General features: G+C 39.0%; 1 protein-coding gene across 1 annotated transcript in view; it reads right to left on the bottom strand.

The window, feature by feature from the left end:
* Positions 1 to 6,839: 6,839 nt before the first annotated feature.
* LOC134607795 (b(0,+)-type amino acid transporter 1-like) overlaps positions 6,840 to 22,267 on the bottom strand; it is a 35,749-nt gene continuing 20,321 nt past the window's right edge. The window contains exons 2-4 of the mRNA XM_063450352.1: positions 18,637 to 18,768; positions 13,694 to 14,058; positions 6,840 to 7,085 (exon numbers count right to left, since the gene is read on the bottom strand). Of these exons, the coding sequence (XP_063306422.1) occupies positions 6,840 to 7,085; positions 13,694 to 14,058; positions 18,637 to 18,768 (743 nt within the window). The remainder of the gene's footprint in view (positions 7,086 to 13,693; positions 14,059 to 18,636; positions 18,769 to 22,267) is intronic.

Here is a 22,267-nt window from a genome sequence, read left to right as displayed (position 1 = left end):
GGACTTTATTGTCGATCTACCTATCTCTAAAAGACAGACTGTTATCCTCACCGTGGTTGACAGGTTTACTAAGATGGCACACTTCATTCCCCTGCCTAAACTCCCGTCTTCTCCCGAATTGGCAGAGATATTCGCTAAGGAGATTTTTCGCCTACATGGGATACCCTCTCAAATTGTATCGGACAGAGGCTCCCAATTTGTTTCCCGCTTTTGGAGGTCCTTCTGCTCTCAACTTGGTATTAAATTAAACTTTTCTTCTGCCTATCATCCTCAGTCTAACGGAGCTGCTGAACGTACCAACCAGAAAATCGAACAATATTTATGATGCTTTGTTTCTGAACACCAGGATGATTGGGTCGGTTTGATTCCTTGGGCGGAGTTTGCACACAACAATCTCGTTTGCGATTCTACTCATTCAAGCCCCTTCTTCATGAATTATGGTTTTCATCCGTCTATTCTTCCTTCGGATTCCCCTTCCCAGGGGGTGCCGTCGGTTGATGTTCATGTTGCCAATTTGAGGAAGTTGTGGGATCAAACTCGACAAATCCTTGTGCACAACTCTATGTTGGTCAAGAAACACGCTGATAAACGTAGAAGGGCGGCTCCGGTCTTTGTTCCAGGTGATAGGGTATGGCTGAGCACGAGGAACATCCGTTTAAAAGTGCCCTCCATGAAGTTCGCTCCTCGTTATATTGGACCCTACAGGGTGCTGACCCGTATCAATCCAGTTGCGTATCGTTTAGCTCTTCCTAATACCTTACGCATCCCGAACTCGTTTCATGTTTCATTGCTGAAACCACTCATATGTAACAGATTTTCCTCCACAATAGCCCCTCCTCGCCCCGTTCAGGTGGAGGGTCAGGAGGAGTATGAGGTTAACTCTATTATTGATTCTCGAATCTCCCGGGGGAGAGTACAATATCTGGTTGATTGGAAGGGATATGGTCCTGAGGAGAGGAGTTGGGTACCTCAGGAGGATCTTCATGCTCCCCGTCTCCGCAGGGCGTATCACTCTCGCTTCCCATCTCGTCCCGGTTCATTCCGCCCGGTGGGCGTATCTGAGAGGGGGGGTACTGTCAGGGTACCTGTGGTCTCTACCTCCGAAAGAGGTAGAGACTTAGCTGTTCCTCCATCCAGACGGTCTGATGGCTCCCTTCCCCGCGGTCTATCCGGTCATGCTAGGCCGGCCGCGAGGGAGTGACTGCCTTTTACAGCATCTAGGCAGGAAGTAGTCATCAGGACACTCCCCCGGAACAACCTGTCAGTCAATGGCTGCAGGACCAATCAGGACGCCTTGGAGGCGTGGTTACTGCTCTGAACAGGGTATTTAACAGAGCTTCTTTCATTAGCTCATTGCCCTGTCGTGGTTCTAGCTTGTTCTAGTCACTCAGTGCTTGTGTATTCTATTATCCCTTTTGGTTTTGACCCGGCTTGTTTACCTTACTCTGCTTATCTCTGTTACCCTTGATTCGGCTTGTCTCTCGCTTACCTGTCTTCTGTTACCCTCGACCTCGGCTTGTCTTTGACCATTCTATACTGTACTACTTACGTTAGTCCGGCCATTCTAAGGTCCGGTATACGTATCTGGCTACTGTTTGTACTCTGCGTGTTGGATCCCTGTCCCGATCCTGACATGTATATACTCGGCGCAAGCCGAAGAAAGTTCCAGCCTCACCTCAGAGGCTTATTGTTTACTGTATATAGTTTGTTTTTGGTTCCTTGTTTTCCCTCCCTACCCCCTCCATTCTCCGCAGGACCACAACTCCAGAATCGGAACACGCTTCAGAACGCACAACTGAGAACTGAGAAATTCAACAGTGATCTAGCTATCCGTAATTACATGCGGACAAAAAAAACACGACAACGAACCACAGCAAGAGAAATTTGGGTTTGTATCCCTTGCTCCAGTAATCCAGTAAATACTAGCATCAACCCGAACAAATCCCCCTCGACGCCGAGGAGACACGCTGCACCCCAACACAGAAACCAGGGCGCTTAACATCTTCTCCTTAAACACCAAGGGGTTGAATACACCCCACAAACTGAGACTAGCTCTCACAGAAGCGAAAAAACATAATGCCCATATTGCATTTTATCAAGAGACACACTTCCAAACAAACAAGCAACCGAAATTTCTCTCCAAACACTTCCCCTTGGGATTCCATAGCACCTACAAATCGGAAAAAAGGGGTGTATCAATCTTAATAAGCAAAACAGTGTCCTTTCAACTTGTCAAACTAATCAAAGACAAAGAAGGCAGATATCTCCTTATACAATGCATTATAAACAACATTCAAATGACTTTAGTAAATATATACGGTCCTCACACTGACCAACACATATTCTTAGACAAACTTTTAACCATATCTGAGGCCCACAAACACTAATTGCCTTTTGGATCCCGCATTAGACACTACACTTACCAACCCACGGCATCTTAGATGTATGGAGAACGCTCAATCCAACAGCTAGAGATTACACTTTTCACTCAGTAACTCACACATCATATTCTCCAATAGATAGATTTTTTCTACCGGCCACATTACTGTCAAGAGTAGCGACAACTCGCATTGGTGATATAACGTGGTCTGATCATGCTCCCATTACCCTAGCAATCCTGACACAACACCCTACGCAAGGCAAACGAACATGGCGCCTCAACGACACTTTGTTGGCAGATCACAAATTAGTAGCACAAATCAAAGGTGAACTTGAAACCTACTTTGAAATAAATAATGGAGAGGTTGGGGCGGAAAGTCTATGGCAAGCACATAAAACCGTTCTCAGAGGCCAACTCATCAAACACTCAAGCTACAACAAGAAACAAAGAATTCTGCAATATACAAACATACTCACAGAGCTCCATGATCTCTCACGCATAAATAAACAAACTCCATCCTATGACACGACATCAAGGATCCTCCAATTACAAACACAACTGAACGACCTCGAAACAGCCAAGACCACCTTCTATCTTACGAAAATGAAACACAAATTTTTTAAAGAAGGCAACAGAGCTGGGAAGATTTTAGCCGCACAACTCAAGACTAGAATGGCAGCCACAAGAATAGCTTATCTTCAAACGACAGGCGGTCGCAAATTAACGAACCCACAGAGAATAGTAGATGAGTTTAGCAACTACTACAGTAAACTATACAATCTAGTCATCGCGCTAATTACGCACCACGTATTACGCACAACTGGTAACTCCTACTCCCGGAAGTTTGAATCAGAGACAGTGGAAACAGTATCGGCGGAATACTAAGGGACTTGTCGACACCCCAAAGTACACACGACCTGTTTTATCTGATCACGTACTGTATGCAGAGGAAGGTGAAGTACCTGTGCTAAGCTGGGCATTAAATATGTGAAAAGAATCGTTTGTCCGTGCAGTCTTTTTCCTTAAAGGAAATATTTGAAGAAGCTGATACAGCTAGAGCAGGCTCTTTCTGCTCTATCTTTGTGAGTGTAAATTTTATATCACCACATTAATAAGTCTTTTAAAATAGATTTACACTAGTATTGCTTTTTTGTCTCTCCCTTTTATATGTTCACTGCTATTGGAGAGGACGCATATATGTATGTAGAATTTTGTTTAACACTTTGAGTGCACTTTATAAATTTTTGCACTCTATCACAAGTTGCACTTTTGGCACTTTAGAGATTTGCTCTTACAGACACAGCGCACCTTTATTTGGAGTTGTTTTGTATTGTTGAAACGTACTTCACTATTTTATGTATTTTATTATTTTTCTCTTTTGAGATATATGGCACTACAAAGCAAAATTGTGTATGTATACATTTTTCATTGTCGTGATATCCTTCTTAGAGGTTACCTATTTGTTTTAGGCACAGTTCTCTTTGTTTGTTTGATTTGTATGCATTCACAAGGTTTGGGAATCCTTGTAAGACTTGCTGCCTTTTTATTGTATCTAGTGAGCACCTAACGTCTGCAAATTTTTACTATGTGTATATGTACATACATCCCAGCAATCAAACTTCAACACTACATGCACATACCCTTGCAATCAAATGCAAACATTACATACAAACATACACTTGCAGTCAAGGTCCAAAATTAGATACAGACACATCACTTCATTCAAACACCAATACTACACACAAATGTATACCCTCATTTAAAAGCCAACACTATATACAAACACAGTCCTGCAATCAAATGTAAACATTACACACAAACACACTTCTATATTAAAATGCCAAAATTATATAAAAACAACCCTTCATTCAAACACCAACACTACTCACAAGAGTACACCTGCATTTAAAACCACACCATACAAAAATATGCTTATATTCAAACTCTCAAACACTGCTTACAAATACAATCCTGCATGGATGGACAAATGGTGGATCCCCAGATGGCATAGAATTGTGCGAGTTGTACAACAGATGATGATTTACCTCTTAGCCATCCTTCTTGAACTAGACGGGGGCTCATATATATTTCATGCACCAGAGCCCTCTTTTCATTAGTTCTGCCACTGCAAAAAAGTAATTGTTGTATTCACTAAGTAAATGTAAGTTTTATTTTTTTCTTGATAAACATAATTCCCCTAAATGAGCCACAGAGCAATAATAAAATGTCATGCGCGTGACTAATGAGAAAATGCATATTATATTAGTTATTCAGAAAGTCATGCATAGTTATTTTAGTACTAAACATCCATGATTCAAGCATAATATTTTGATAGGAGAGAGAGAGAGAGAGAGAGAGAGAGAGTGTGTGTGTGTCAAGCTGCCAGTTTGGTATGTGTGTTTGTCTTTTATCTGAAGCTACTATCTGAAATGTGAATGTAGAAAATGCTAATCATAAAAAGTACAATCATCTTTGAAAATTAACAGCATCAATTTATTTGCTTTTGGAAAAATTAAACCATGTTTATTAATCCTTATTAGTCATAAGCACAGCGAAAAAATTTTGGTTCGATTTATTTTGCTTAAAAATATCTCATGATGGCATGCATACACACAGATATTCACAATCACAAATGCACAAATATATTTACTGTCAGACACATACACACTGGTATATACACAGATACACAATACCAGATATACACAAACAGGAGCCAATACACACTGCTAGACACATACTGTGTATCATTGTGTGTCTCTGTGCATCAGTGTGTATGTGTCTACATTTATTAGACTGTTTATGTGTATAGGCGTATTAGTGTGTGTGTGTGTCCAAAGAGGTAGCAAGGCTGCAATGGGAGGTTAATATTGTATAAACAACGTCATGGTAATGTGGGAACATATGCAATACACTTGGGGCTATATAAACAGGGCTCAAAAGGATATCTGCGTGACACTCACACTGCACAATGAACCCCTCTCTATACTGACACACAATGGTGCTTGGAGTTTGTATCACACAGCATTTAACTATGAAACGCTGCACACACAGAGACCGAACCCTATGCTGCCGGAGCAATGAGGGCATCATCAGCCAGCCTGGAAGTAGACATTTGCTGGCTGGCTAAAGTCAGTTCTATGTATATAAGACATCTGACATAAGCACACACAGAATTCTAGCAATTGCCGACTGAAGGTGACACAGCCCTCCTTTGTGCTGCCCATGTCCTCTTCTCAGCCAACCCTCAAGAATGTCACTAGCAGAGGATTATGTTGTTCAGAAAACTTAGCCTGCTTGCTGGAACGGAAGTAAAACATTTATTCTTTTTGGGACGGTATACAGGTCGGTAACGGTTACTTTGATAACAGCCTTTCAAATTTGACAGTTACTATCATGAATTCAGAAGAACACCGATTTAAAATAGCCCCCCATCTTTGAATTCCTCACTGTTCAACCTGATAGTTGTCATTTTTCTATCCTCAGACCTGTAGGTATAAGTCTGTTCTTTATATAATACTCCCTGAAAATGTATCTGCCACCACTTTTTGTTTTTTTTTCGTGATTAACCTCTCTAATTTGTAAAAGCATTGATATTTGTCAACTGTATTAAATATGAGTACATTTAAAAAAGTCTTACAAACCTAACTACACAAAACAAAAACAATATAACTTTTGCACAAAGATATAAAAGCATAAACGCATTTATTACATGTAAATTTAAAACGAAATTGCACGTATATCACGCTTATCAACAGTAGTAGATAATCAGGGCACTGCTGTCTTCCTGCCCGATGAGTTTTGTTGCTAGAACTGCAACTTCTTCAGGGAATTCAAACAGCTTTGGCGATTATGTGCAGCAATACAAACATCTTAATATAAAGAAAATATACATAAGAAATGATGGTGGTGCCTCTAGAGAGTTCATTAAAGTAATTTGAAGCATCGTGATCATTTAAGCATAGTGAAATTATTTTTTTGATTATGTAACAAAATAAAGGCTTAAAATCACATATCATGTTAAGCCCTCCACTACATTAATATCCAATTTTAAAACAGCAGACCTTTCATTGTTATATCAATACTCTGAATGCTATAACTACAACTTATCACAATTATTTGTAGGCACCGTTCCATGTTTGTGTGAGACAACTTTCTAGAGTTGTAACAAAAAACAACCAAAAAATCAGCTTTCCTGACATCTAAAGACCACACTGATGTGGCTTTGATTATGTGAACTTCAAAGAGTAATGATAGCAACAAGCCATAAAGCTAGGTTATCCACCCAAGGCTGGACAAATAATGCAGAAGTCTATCCTCTTGAAAAGATATTAACACAAATCTGTGAGATGGCACCATAAGACTCACAGCACCATAACCAATGCAATGAGCTGTAGAGGTTACAGTGTATGTAGTGCCACTTTAGGCCTACAGAACATCAGTATGAAATTAGTTGTCAATATCACTGATCTTTAGAGTCTTCATATATATCAGTAGGTGACACTTCAAGGAAAAGCTGTAAAAAGCATGTGATCTTATCAAAGTAGGGTAGACGCAACTTGAAATATACAAACGGAAAATACACAATCAGGCTGCTCAACATAAACAGCAAAGCATAGAAATATTCAACTTTTGGACTTTGTACGATTGGAGCAATCACTAAAAATAAAGCTGCTGCCACAACTCCATATGCAATTGGAAGGAAGACCTGGAACAGACAAAAAAGACAAACGTTAGTTTGTATTTAAAGAAAAAACCCTTGTCGTGAAAACTGACTTGTCGTTAGTATACTTGTGAAACAGAGTATACTAACAGATTATTTTTATTCTTATTGTTTTTTTGTTGCTGTATGTATTTATGTATTTAGAAAGAGAAATATATATACTGTATATAATAAATAACTAATATTAATGTGTATATATTTTATTAATGTGGTGACTGTTCTAGATATGGCAAAAATATACAAATACTCCTCATGTTGAAGTGATACAATACACCACCCAACAGTAAGAGTGAGAGTGAGAGTGCAGCGCTACAAAAGTGGTGGATACGGGCACTTACCCCTTCAAACAAATTGGAGGGGGTGTACAATATATGAAAAATAAAGAGAAAAACACAATAAGGTAATATTGTCTTTGCTGGATAATCTAAATATAATACATTTTTGAGAACTCACATGGTATAGAGCCTTTTCAAGATAAAGGCTCTAAACAGCAGATATCCATGCACTTATAAGGTGGCAACCAGACCTCTGAGGCTCCAAACTTAGTGATGTACCTCAGGTGTTCATATTCAGAAAAGGAATCAGAAGAAAAAAATAATCTGGGTACAGCATAATAAACATCCAATACTATATGTATGTATTTAAATACGTGCTCACCTTTTGTGGAGCTTTAAAGGAACACTGTAGTCACCTAAATAACTTTAGCAAAATAAAGCAGTTTTAGTGTATAGATCATTACCCTGCAATTTCACTGCTCAATTCACTGTCATTTAGGAGTTAAATCACTTTGTTTCTGTTTATGCAGCCCTAGCCACACCTCCCCTGGCTATGATTGACAGAGCCTGCCTGAAAAAACAAACTGGTTTCACTTTCAAACAGATGTAAGTTACCTTAAATAATTGTATCTCAATCTCTAAATTGAACTTTAATCACATACAGGAGGCTCTTGCAGGGTCTAGCAAGCTATTAACATAGCAGGGGATAAGAAAATCTTAATTAAACAGAACTTGCAATAAAGAAAGCCTAAATAGGGCTCTCTTTACAGGAAGTGTTTATGGAAGGCTGTGCAAGTCACATGCAGGGAGGTGTGACTAGGGTTCATAAACAAAGGGATCTAACTCCTAAATGGCAGAGGATTGAGCAGTGAGGCTGCAGGGGCATGTTCTATACACCAAAACTGCTTCATTAAGCTAAAGTTGTTCAGGTGACTATAGTGTCCCTTTAAAGGGAAACTCCAGTGCCAGGAAAACGATCCGTTTTCCTGGCACTGGAGGGTCCCTCTCCCTCCCATCCCCCAATCCCCAGTTGCTGAAGGGGTGAAAACCCCTTCAGTGACTTACCAGAGGCAGCGACAGGTCCCACATCGCTGCTTCCTCCTCCCCCGCCGCTCCTCCTTTTGCTTACGTCGGCCGGTGGGCGAGACTGATCTCGCCCGCCGGCCGAGGAGACCTAATGCGCATGCGCGGCAATGGCGCGCATGCGCACTAGCGCACCCCATAGGAAAGCATTGAAAATGAATTTCAATGCTTCCCTATGGGGAATAGAGCGACGCTGGAGGTCCTCACACAGCGTGAGGACGTCCAGCGACGCTCTAGCACAGAAAACCTGTGCTATAGAGCAGGAAGTCCCTCTAGTGGCTGTCTAATAGACAGCCACTAGGGGAGGACTTAACCATTCAAGGTAATTATTGCAATTTATAAAAAACTGCAATAATTACACTTGCAGGGTTAAGGGTAGTGGGAGTTGGCACCCAGACCACTCCAATGAGCAGAAGTGGTCTGGGTGCCTGGAGTGTCCCTTTAAGAACTGGCTCCAAGTATATGGATTTTGTGTCAGCTTAAGGGTTGGCACCACCCCCCTTTAACCGGATAAAAGGTGCAGTGGGAGAGGTAAGCATAAAACAAATACTTTTATTGCAATTTTAAATAAAACAATAAAAACAATACATTATAAAATATAAAATAATCTCCTCCCTTGTTAAGACGCGTTTCACCTGGTTTGCAGCTTTTTCAATCGACAGATTGCACTTCTCCGCTTCCCCAATTTAAACTGCTTCAAACTCCACCCCTCAAACTTTTTGGTCCTATCAGGTTGCTCTTCATTTGGGCATGTATCTTTGAGGTGTGTCCTCACCTTGATACTCAACTGTGCCATATATTTCAATTTACGTTCTCACTTCCGTGTTTTTCCTCAGCCTACAGGGACCAAAATTCTCCTTGGTGAATGTTTCCTGAATTCAGCGTATCAGCTATTTGCCGTCACGTCACTTTGCCCTTCAGTCCATACTACGAAACCAACAATCCTTTTCTTGGGATCTATTGTCCACATATCAAAGGTACCACAGTCAAGTTTTCCATACTTAAAGGAGATAATTTCCGAGACCAGGTTCTATCCAAGATCTTCACTCATTTAAAGTGTATACACATATACAAATTAATATATAAAATATACAAAAAAATAAAATAAGATGAAATAAAACTCAAAATGGTGATTGAGGTAGATATATGTTTATACTAGAAAAAAGTGTTCGTTCTCCAAATAAAACCTCTCATAAAAAATGATATAACTCGAAGTCAGCATTTTGTCCATAAGGACTTAGAATGTTTAAAACATAGATCCACCTCATCTCCATTCTTCCTAATTTCCCAATATTATCCTCTCATCTCCAATTAAAATGAACTTTCTGGATTGCTTTAAAATCTAGAAACCTAAGATCCCTATTGTGTACTTTATTAAAATAAGCTAATAGGCTATTTTTTTCTAATCCATTTTTAATGTTTCTGATGTGTTCATTGATGCGCACATGTAAAAGGCGTTTGGTCCTTTCTACATAATGTAGATTGCAAGAGCAAGAGAGAAGGTAGATCACATTTTTCGTAAAACATATAGTTATTCTTCTGATATTATGTTCCTTATTTTTCTCATGTGGGTCCATGAAAGATTTTATGTGCCTTTTTGTAGTATGGGTATTTTTGCATGCTTGACATAGTCTGCAGCCAAAAACCCTCTTTGTACAAAAAAGTGCGTGGTGGACTCCTTTTATATGGTTATATACTAAATAACTTTTTAGATTAGGGACTCCTTTATAAATTATTGTTGGTTTCTGTTAGTGAAGATTTCCTGCATCAGGAATTTTCCTTTATGTCATGCCATGGACTTTTAATCAATTTGGAACTCTGTATTTCTACTTGTCCCCAAACCAGCTGGTGAGGAGCCCCAATGAATAAGACAAGACAATGTAAGGTTCAAGGTGACTTCTAATATTTAATAGGCTGTGTAACAGGTTATATTCAAGAGGAAACAGGGGTGGTCTTATAAGCATTATCCAATCCTAACAAAACCATCTATCTTATCTTAACATCTTAACCTATAGCTAGCTTGCAGGCGTTTCTTCATGTTCAGGCCTTGCACAAAGCTAAGTTTCAATATAACTACACAATTAGTAATGTGTAATTAGAACTGCATTTAGAACTGAGTAGTTAATATCTTTTCATTCTAAGCAGTTATGATCAAATAGAGAAAACCGGGAAACAAGGCCAACGGCAGAAACACACAGGAAATAACACTAACACCTGTTACATTATGTTCTATACCTCTTGTCTAGGGGTATATTCACTAAGCATTGTATGTAGACAAAGTGTCAAAGTGTATTATTCCCAAAAGTTGACATGCTCCAAGTTAGCCAATTTTAAACAGACTGGACATCTGTAGACATCCGGTCATCTGTAGATTGAGCCTTGGGTCAATAAGCATTGTATATAGGCAAAATATATTATTCCCAACAGTTTCTCTAGAGGAATTTCATAAAGTGCAGGATCATTTTTTAAGAGAGGCCAGAATCTATTTAAAATGTGTTTTATTTGTTGACTTTTTTGGTTATAATGACGTATAAAAGGTATCTCTTCTCTCTTTTAATTTTTTGATTTATATGTCAGAAGGGAGCTACGATCAAGGTCAGCCACTTCCTCTATAGTTCTGTCTAACATTTCTGCTTTATAACATTTTTCCTCAAATTGTCTTTTTAATTTCATCACATGTGTGCGGAACGTGGCAACATCTATACAGTTTCTACATATAATCAAAAACGGAGATCTTTACACATTCCTCAGCCAAGGTGAGAAATGGCAACTCTTTAAATGAATGTAATTGTTGACATCCACAGCTTTGGCCAGGGTTGTGTTTGACTTGTGCTGCCTCTGCCCCTGACCTGCCTCTTTGACAGTCTCAGCCAATTCTATGGGAAAGCATTGTGATTGGCTCACAGAGTCACTTCTGATTATGTCAGTTGTAAGCAGGCAGATAAGGGGCTGAGGCAGCAGCTGCAGACTTGAATACAAGTAAGATTTTACTATATGTAGGTGGTAAGAGGGGGTCAGAAGGGACTAGATGTTGGTTTTAACACTATAGGCCGTACGGGTGCAAGCAGTAGTCAGGAGGTGGTCACGGGCAGAGTGGAGGGAACGAGGAGGGGCATACCTTTGGATCTGTGAAGAGATATAAGAGGGGCTAGAGTTGTTCAGTGCTTTAAATGTATGGGTTAGCACTTTGAATTGACTCCTAGTATTAGGAGGAGGAAAGACAAGGAGTTCAGTTTTAGAGAGATTGAGTTTCAGAAAGCCATCCAGTCAGCGATGGAAGAAAGGCAAGCAGTGACACATTGCAAGACGGCAGCGGAGAGGTCCGGGGAGGAGAGGTATATCTGAGTGTCATCAGCATACAGGTGGTAGTGGAATCCAAAAGAGGCAATAAGTTTGCCAAGAGAGGCAGTATAAAGAGAAAATAGAAGGGGACCAAGGACAGAGCCTTAGGTAGGGAACTCCAACCGAGACAGGACGAGGGTAGGAGGTATCCTTGGAAAAGGAGACATTGAATGAGCATTGGGAGAGATAAAAGGAAAACCATGAGAGGACAGAGTCACAGAGACCAAAGCATTGGTGGTTCTCCCATCATTGGCGTGATATTTCATCTCTTTGATCGTTGGTGCTGTCCTCTTCATCTGAATCTGTTCACCTCCAGAGACAATCAGCAGAACGATCTATTCTTCAGCTGGCTTCCAGATCCCCTGTGCCTTGCGGTGGATGCTTTTCTTCAGGAATGGCCACCTTGGGGGTGTACGCATTTCCCCATTCTCGATTATTCTACGAACTCTAAATCTGCTGAAACATCGAGGTGCAATGAACCTGCTCAGCCATGGTGCTTCCGGCTGGAGTTGTCCTGTGATGATCCCCTGGTCCTTCCGCCCTCACCTAATCTCCTGATGGATTTAGGCAAGGCTCTGTATCTGTTGGTTTCTCAGGACTGTCTGTCCCTGGTGGCCTGGAGTATTTCCAGGGATTGTGGAATGTGCTGGTGGACAACGAGTCTCCAGGCACCAGAAAGTCCTATCATCAGGCATTGGGAATGTGGCATAGCTTATGTTTAGAAAATGGTTTGGATCCCTTAACTGCCCCTATCATGACCTATCATGATCTTGGATTTCCTCCACTCTTTTCTCACCGGGAAAGTCTTACAGGATGATCAATATTTTTCCTTTGGCTGTCTCCACAGTCCATGTTCCCCCCCAGGGATCTGGAGTGGGGAAGGACCCTACATTCTGTAGATTGCTTCGCAAGATTTGACTGGCCGAACCTCCCCAACTCGTTATTCCTCATTTTGGGACATCTCTTTGGTCCTTCAATTTTTGGAGAGGTGGTCAGATAATGACCTGCTGTCATTCCACCCGCTTTCCTCTAAACTGGTCATTTTCCTGTGTCTGACTTCTTTGCAATGGGTGTCTGATATTAGGGCCTTAGTAGTAGATTTTTTATTTGTTTGTTTTCTCTGGCAGAGGTGTTTTTCACAGTTTCTCGGCAGAACAAATCTAATTCTTCTTCGGTTTCTTACCCTTATTTCCAGACTTGCTTATTCATATTATGTGGATTGTTATTATAGTTTACTTAGGGGGTTGTGTTATGATTTAATTCTTTGCTACAGTCTAATACTGGTTTATATGACTGTTTTGTGTTGTTGTGACAACCAGTCTATTACAGTTTACTTTCATGGGTCTTTTCCATTTTATTTTCAGTGTGAAACGGGTTCTCCGGGGGTGTTTTCAGTTCCTGTTGTCATGTGTTTGACTCCTTAGTTGATGTTCACTTGTTCAACTCTCCGACTGACCTCATCAGACACAGAGGAAGTGGGAGGGTCCAGATGAGGATTGTTTTTGCCTTTCCAGATTTTGATTGGTTGTTTTTCTACTATGTTAACTGTTTCTTTGCTGCTGGAGGTGTCAGTAAAGAAGGTTTATGCGAGTATTAATCTCCTGTCTTTAATAAAATCTAGATTATTTCTTCACCAAGGCTAGAATATTCCTCATTGGAGCACAATATATTTTGCTTATAAATTGCTATCTTTGAAAGAGTTTGTAAATTTCCTTAGACACACCTAGTTGGGTTTAATTAAGGTAAACTGTGAAATGAACATAACATACATAATAATTTATTAGTTTTAAGATCTTCCCTTAAATCGCTACACTATAAAATTTTATTGCAAGTAAATATTGCAATTATAGCCAATACATTTTTTAAAGAAAACGTGATAATTAAATATCCTACCTTGTAAGGCCTGTGAAGATTAGGCTCACGATAACGTAGAACAATCAGACTAATGGTAGTCAGGCCAACCAAAAGCCAGGAACAAAATGAAAAGTAGTTTGTTAAAGAGAGGAGGTCAGAAGGGATGATGAAAATAGATGCAATCATTGTTGAGATGATCATGGCTGGTGCTGGGGTCAAATAATGCACATGAAGCATGGATATGATGGATGGCAGGTGACCCTCCTTGCTTCCAGCATAGTTTAGTCTTCCTGACATAAACATGCTACCATTGAGGGAACCAAATATTGAGACCGCAACGGACATGGGAATAATCCAGGCCGCTGTTGGAATTGTTCTACCAGCCCATGTTACCGAAACTGCAGCTGCAATTACATAACATCTCCATGTGAGTAATTACTGTGAAATGCATCATTTTTATTACAAGTACATGACTTTTACAATTAGAATACATGTATCACTTTTTGTTCATTAACAGGATTGTACAATTGACAAGAGATCTGAAATTGAGACTGGAAGAAAGGAGATTTCAGCAGAGGACATGGTTTTTTACAGTAAAAGAAATCAAGACTTTGGAGTCAAAGAGGATTGCTTTCCTTCTGTGTGGCAAAACTGGAAACCCCATCAGATTGGGTTTTCTGCTTTCTTTTCGGCCAACAGCAGAAACAGAGATGTGTAAAAGGTTAAATATGATGGTTTTAAATATGTCCTTACAAGAGGCTTCCTTATGTTACATAGCACCGGGGCGGAAATGCATTTTGGCACCACAACCCCCCAAACTGTAGAATTTGTTTTTGTCTCACTCTTGACAAAAACCTCCTGTGCTGAAACGTTGGATGGTTATTCTGTCCTCCTTTCACTGATTAGGTAATGTGTATACAGCAATTAACAGACTTGTTTTTCTTTTCTGATCTAGCTTTTTGTTTACAGCTTATCATTTATTTTTCATTCTCTTTAGTTTGGTGTACTATATCAATATCAAATATGCATAAGAATTTATGCTAATGTCATGAATTGTTTGTATATCAACTGTTTGATTATTGCTTCTCTATGGGTGTATATAGATCACTTTGGAACATGTTTTATGATTGATCATATAATAAAATTATTTTTTTATTGTATATAGGAGTGCGGATATTACCTTAATATATAACTATTTATATATTATAAAGGGGTGTTTCCTATACCCTTTGGATCCAGTCTACTACTTATTTTAATTAAAAAAAATTCTATCACAGCCAGCATTAAGTTTATCAGCAGTTTGAGCTACAGTACCTCCTCTGTGTGATTGGACAAGACTGGTTAGCCTTTGCTCCCAAGTTCATCAATGAAACTTGGGTGCCCATGACACTGATACCAGTTCACCTGTCAGTAATGTTAATGATGTCGCTGATCAGTGTGTAGACACATACATTTTTATATATACACACAAACACTCGCATTGATATAAATACAAACAGACTCACACACAAACACATGGACATGTATAAGCACGCACAGAGATACATATGCACACACAGACTTACACACACAACTAAATAAAAATAAATAAAAAAAAACAACAATGGAAAAAAAAACACTAATCTAAAAAAATTATTTATTCTTCATCCTTCAACCCAATTGAATAGAGGTCTATTTGTCAAATGAACATTCCATTTATGGTCACAAATGTCTTTACATAAACTTTGCCCTGAATTAATCCATTGGATAATATGGGTTTTATCTTCTATTAAAGGAGCACTTTAGGGTCAGGAACACAAACAGGGTTAAGATAACCATCTAGCCCCCCTGTTCTCCTCATGCCTCCCTAAATATGGTAAAATATTACTTGTATTCAAGCCTGAAGCTGCTGGCTTTGTCCCCGTTTCCTTTAGACCTGCCCACTGCCTGTTGACATCAGCAGAAGTGGTAGCCTGATCCAATCACAATGATTCCCAATAGGATTGGCTGAGACTGACAAAGAGACAGATCGAGGCAGAGCCAGCACAAGTCAAACACAGCCCTGGCTAATCAGCATCTCCTCATAGAGATGAATTGAATCAATGCATTTCTATAAGGAAAGTTCAGTGTCTGCATGCAGAAGGTGGAGGCACTGAATGTTTGGATGCATTTTAGGTAGCCATGACCCTGGAAGGATCTCTAACAGCCATCTAGAGAGTGGCCAGTGAAGTTATCACTAGGCTGTAATGTAAACACTGCATTTTCTCTGAAAAGGTAATGATTCTACTCACCAGAATAAATTCAATAAGCTTTAGTGTCCCTTTAAGCTCCACTGTTCTTGTGTTCATGGGACATCTTTTATCTGGCTCTCCACACTAATAAATGCATGTTCACAAAATTACTATTACAAAATGACCACATTCACCAACCTAGAGCCAAATAACTGCACCAGCACTAACCCCATCAGATGAACAGTGGTTCCTAATATTCCTAATTGTGCATATCACCAAAACTATATCTTATAGGACCAACTGAGTCTGATTCTCTCTCTTTTTATCACAAAGATTTAGTGTACACTATCTAGGCACCTTTCATGCATGTTTCTATTTGTTTTTTTAATTGGAATTTTTTTTAACTTAGCTGATAACTCTTAATCTTGGGCTTTATTGTAGCCAAAGATTATTATGTGGTCTTCTCTCTAGGGTATTATTAAAACCCTTTTTGTAATTTTGTTATTATTATGCACAGTTTGGATATATGCACTTTTGCATATCAACTGATTCAATTATTCATTTTATGTTTATGTACATAGTTTACACAACATTTATTTTATTGTTTCACTAAAACATATATTTTATTTAATTTCCATGCATTGTGCATTGGATTCACATTTTGCTATATTGTCCTAATTTTCAAATTATTATTGTAAGGAAACCAAGTATATTTAAACCTCCTTCGGTAGTTTCCTCCTGAACCGCCAGAGCCTAGAAAAAATAGCTCTCCGTTCGGTAGTTGCAATAGACGAAATCCATACGAAATACCAATAGCTTTACAAGATAATTCCCTTAGTAAAGCATACGAATTCCAAATAACAGCCGAAGTCAAGAAGAAAGGTACAAGATGAACTGGCTTTAATTAACACACACAGGCTTTTATGCAAGTCCCCATGCAAGGGGGACATCCCACAGGGAGGGACAAAATATAACCAATCCCGTACAGTAAAAACATAAAACACACCCAGCACAAACATATCATTCCCTGGAGATAGTCAAGTCTGATAAAGTAATAACTTGATTATCTCCAGGCAGAAAAATCACTATTTTCCCCAATATCTGGAACACCCCTTTATACATGGGGTATCCCCACAAATAATATGTCCCCTGATAGCCCTGATCTGGGTGACCAACATATTCAAATTTCACCCTGATCGGACCTCCATGGTTCTCCAAAACCATGGAGGTCCTTTGTGACCAGTTCACCGTGGGTGGGCTGCCCAAAATAGTTCCACAAGTTTGGGTGGTTTTGCCGGTCACTTTAGAAAAAGGAGAAAAACAAATAAAAGTACCAAATGGATTCCCTTGGCTCCTAGCAGCGATTGTTCCCCACATTTGTATGCACAACCGTACCGAATAGCGCTCTTCTAGCTAATCGGTACATATAGATCCAGCGTTCGTGTGTTTGAGACCGGTGTTCAGAAAGTTGAGTGTCCGATTTTAGTTCCAGACACTCGACGACCAAGTCCCGCTGCCTTTGTTCGTATGAAAAAAGATGGCGGTTTTCTCAGCCACGTGGCGATCAGTAGTACGAACGCTGGCCGCACACGTAGAGGGTTTAATTGAAGCAGGCTTTGAAGTTAAATGAGCCAGGGGGTGGTCTTTGTTCGGTAGTTCCATCTACCGAAGGGAAAAATGAAGAAATACTGAATAAAAGGGTAATTTCTTCACAATTATCATTATTTATTTAATCTATTACTTTATGTATCTATTTATTTATTTTGCCTTATATAGGCCTTTTTGCTTTCAATATTCAGATTGACTTGGTATCCCACCAATCTCAGTACTCTGATAAGCAAGTACTCTATATATACTATACATGTTACTAGACAATTCTTTACATATTACAGGAGAAGTCTTTTGTTCATCAAAAAGTAAGCACCTTCTGGTCCTATTAAACAATTTTCTTCCCCCCGAAAGTGTATGTAGGAGTAAATGGTGAGGGTCACTTGTCAGCCTCCCTGCCCAGTTTTCTTAGGATTCAGTAACACACGCACACACGCACACACGCACAGACTTGTATGTATGTATTTGCCTGTTTAATTGCAACAGAAAGCTATTGTTGTTTCTCAGTAATTACATGCGGGTGTGACAAAGACATTTAGTAGTTGGCTTTTCCTTTCTCATTTTCAAAGCTACAGGGGAGATAAACACTCCACTGCAGCACTGAAAAGTTTAATGCTATATGGTGCTTGCTTGAGTTCCAGCTGGGGTAATACAAACTCCACCATGTATTTTTTATATATTCACCTTCTATAGCAAAATAACAGTAACAAAATATTGCAGTTTGCAGTTATAATTACAGAAATATACTATCTTGCCAGCATCATGTAAGATTGCACTTTGTGGGCAAAAAGTAACACAGTAAAGGAGTTTAAGCATGTGTGGGATAGGCATAAGGCTATCCTAACTCTAAGATAAGGCCAGAGACTAATGAAAGTATTTAGAAAATTGGGCAGACTAGATGGGCCGAATGGTTCTTATCTGCCGTCACATTCTATGTTTCTATGTAAAAGTGACTAAGCTGAATTACACCTACCATAGAAGTCAACCTGTGAGCCCTGTAGTAAACATACGGATCTTTAAACTAACTTCCAAGTGTAGCTCCTTTTTAACAGCAGTGTGGCTCTTTATGGCACTTATAGAATTGAGCGTAAAGTAAGTATGCAGTTAATTAAATCAAATAAAAGGCAAAAGGAAGTGAAAGTAGCACATTGTTAGCAGCAGTACCTGAAGATACAATCTCCCTGGGCGAAAGCACTGTTAGATATGAGATGTTCACCAGCAGATAAAACACAATCACTGCAGTTATGGACGTGAATACTGTGCGGGGAATGTTCTTACTTGGGTCTTTTATCTCTTCTGGAAAACAAAATATAATCAAGGCAAATCTAATAATGTTTTGGAGTAATAAAAAAATAATTTTTCCATTAACATTCTACAAGTTCCGTGAGAGGTACTTTAAGATATAATAACCACTTAATACAATGTGTGCTAAAAGATGTATACATCATGTACATCCAAACACAAATATACTAAGTCTAAGCACCAAAATCCCCCCTCAACTTAATAAAGTGGTTTTGGTGCATGAATTATGCCCCTGCAGTCTCGCAGCTCAGTTGTTAGCCATTCAGAAGCCATTACCTCCTCATTGGCTGTTAAACACACAGTCTCATATGTCCCGAAAATATATATCCATATAGACCATAACTCACTTGGGGTCTTTCATAAATCCCTTAAATCACAGGGGGGGTCTTTCTTAAATCCCTTCTCAGACCAGAGAAGCCACTAAAGCAGACATAACATATTACAATATAATACAATCTTTAATAAATAGCTGAGAAGGTGGTAAACTAGCTGAAACTCTATAGTATATATATATATATATATATATATATATATAATAAATAATGAACAAAAAGCCTTGCATTCCTACCAAAAAGGGATTAGAACCCGGTGCTAGATTGCACAATAAACATAAAGCCAAAAAATAATCAGCACTCCCAGGATTTGTAAATAATCAAAAAAATACTTTACTCCATAGTCAACGTTTCAGCTCCTCTTGGGAGCTTTCATCAGGACAGCATACAAAACATAAATGAAAATTACATTGCTTAAATAAGAACATCAATCCAATTCAGACTCACATTTCAGGTGTGTTCCTACTTGATCTCCAATCAATTCAAACTTCTAATCGAGAGACGCCAGGACACAGCTTTTCCCGGCTTGCGCTCGCGCTGTCACGTGATGTGAGTGACATCATCACGTTTTCAGTCACTATGGAGATCGAGACGCCGTCCGCGTCTAACGATCATCCCCTCAGTTACTTCCTGGTAGACCGCGTTTCCCGTAACTATGGGAACGCCCAGCGCGTGCGCCCTTGACTCACTCTCCTAATCTCTCTGTTCATGAACACAATATAAGCAGACTTCGCTACTAAGGAGATCAATAGTAAATAAGAACATAAAGTATATAAATATATCCAACTCCTTTACCCTTCCATATGGCATATATAAACAACGATTACTAAAAAGAAGAAAAAAGAAAAAAACATGATAAGTCAGAGGGTTGCTATTTCTAAGCAATCCAGCAGAAGATATTTTGTGCAATTACTGTGTCATTAAAAAGTTCCAATATCAGTGTGTATTATCCACTCTTAGGGTCAATGTGTTAAAGTAACTTACTAATTAGGTGCTGTGAATACCTTTCAATCAACCACCACTATAGTAAAGTGACCAGCAGGTAAAAAAAGCCTGCTTATGATATATCTATAATTAAATTCATAATAAAACATCCATATGGATGTATCCTAAATTGATAGTAGTGCAAATAATTCATAATTATGAATTATTTGCACTACTATCAATTTAGGATACATCCATATGGATGTTTTATTATGAATTTAATTATAGATAATTAATTATGAATTATTTGCACTACTATCAATTTAGGATACATCCATATGGATGTTTTATTATGAATTTAATTATAGATATATCATAAGCAGGCTTTTTTTTACCTGCTGGTCACTTTACTATAGTGGTGGTTTATTGAAAGGTATTCACAGCACCTAATTAGTAAGTTACTTTAACACATTGACCCTAAGAGTGGATAATACACACTGATATCGGAACTTTTTAATGACACAGTAATTGCACAAAATATCTTCTGCTGGATTGCTTAGAAATAGCAACCCTCTGACTTATCATGTTTTTTTCTTTTTTCTTCTTTTTAGTAATCGTTGTTTATATATGCCATATGGAAGGGTAAAGGAGTTGGATATATTTATATACTTTATGTTCTTATTTACTATTGATCTCCTTAGTAGCGAAGTCTGCTTATATTGTGTTCATGAACAGAGAGATTAGGAGAGTGAGTCAAGGGCGCACGCGCTGGGCGTTCCCATAGTTACGGGAAATGCGGTCTGCCAGGAAGTAACTGAGGGGATGATCGTTAGACGCGGACGGCGTCTCGATCTCCATAGTGACTAAAAACGTGATGATGTCACTCACATCACGTGACAGCGCGAGCGCAAGCCGGGAAAAGCTGTGTCCTGGCGTCTCTCGATTAGAAGTTTGAATTGATTGGAGATCAAGTAGGAACAGACCTGAAATGTGAGTCTGAATTGGATTGATGTTCTTATTTAAGCAATGTAATTTTCATTTATGTTTTGTATGCTGTCCTGATGAAAGCTCCCAAGAGGAGCTGAAACGTTGACTATGGAGTAAAGTATTTTTTTGATTATTTACAAATCCTGGGAGTGCTGATTATTTTTTGGCTTTATATATATATATATATATATATATATACAGGGGTCAAGTCCTGGGGAAAAAAGTGTGGGAACTCACCCAAGATTCCACCTCCCCCCCCCTTAAAAAAAATTACACTCCTATGCATATAGTGCAGTGCAGGATGTGTATAATGAATGTAGTGTGTTTGTACTGAATGCAGAGTATGGATAATGAATGTAGTGTGTTTGTAGTGAGTGCAGTGTGTATAATGAATGTAGTGTGTTTGTAGTGAGTGCAGTGTGTATAATAAATTTAGTGTGTTTGTTGTGAGTGCAGTGTGTGTATAATGAATGTAGTGTGTTTGTAGTGAGTGTAGAGTGTGTATAATGAATGTAGTGTGTTTGTAGTAAGTGTAGAGTGTGTATAATGAATGCAGTGTGTTTGTAGTGAGTGCGGATTGTGTATAATAAATGTAGTGTGTTTGTGGTGAGAGCAGAGTGTGTATAATGAAGTGTTTGTAGTGAGTGCAGTGTGTATAATAAATGTAGTGTGTTTGTAGTGAGTGCAGAATGTGTATAATGAATGTAGTGTGTGTGTAGTGAGTGCAGTGTGTATAATGAATATAGTGAGTAGTGAGTGCAAAGTGTGTATAGTGAATGTAGTGTGTTTGTAGTGAGTGCAGAGTGTGTATAATGAATGTAGTGTGTTTGTAGTGAGTGCAGAGTGTGTATAATGAATGTAGTGTGTTTGTAGTGAGTGCAGAGTGTGTATAATGAATGTAGTGTGTTTGTAGTGAGTGCAGAGTGTGTATAATGAATGCAGTGTGTTTGCAGTGAGTGCAGAGTGTGTATAATGAATGTAGTGTGTTTGTAGTGAGTGCAGAGCGTGTATAATGAATGTAGTGTGTGTAGTGAATGCAGTGTGTATAATGAATGTAGTGTGTAGTGAGTGCAAAGTGTGTATAGTGAATGCAGTGTGTTTGTAGTGAGTGCAAAGTGTGTATAGTGAATGTAGTGTGTTTGTAGTGAGTGCAGAGTGTGTATAATGAATGTAGTGTGTTTGTAGTGAGTGCAGAGTGTGTATAATGAATGTAGTGTGTTTGTAGTGAGTGCAGAGTGTGTATAATGAAT

Source organism: Pelobates fuscus, chromosome 4 (assembly GCF_036172605.1).
Source record: "Pelobates fuscus isolate aPelFus1 chromosome 4, aPelFus1.pri, whole genome shotgun sequence".
Taxonomy (NCBI): domain Eukaryota; kingdom Metazoa; phylum Chordata; class Amphibia; order Anura; family Pelobatidae; genus Pelobates; species Pelobates fuscus.
This window is presented reverse-complemented; position numbering and strand designations above follow the sequence as displayed.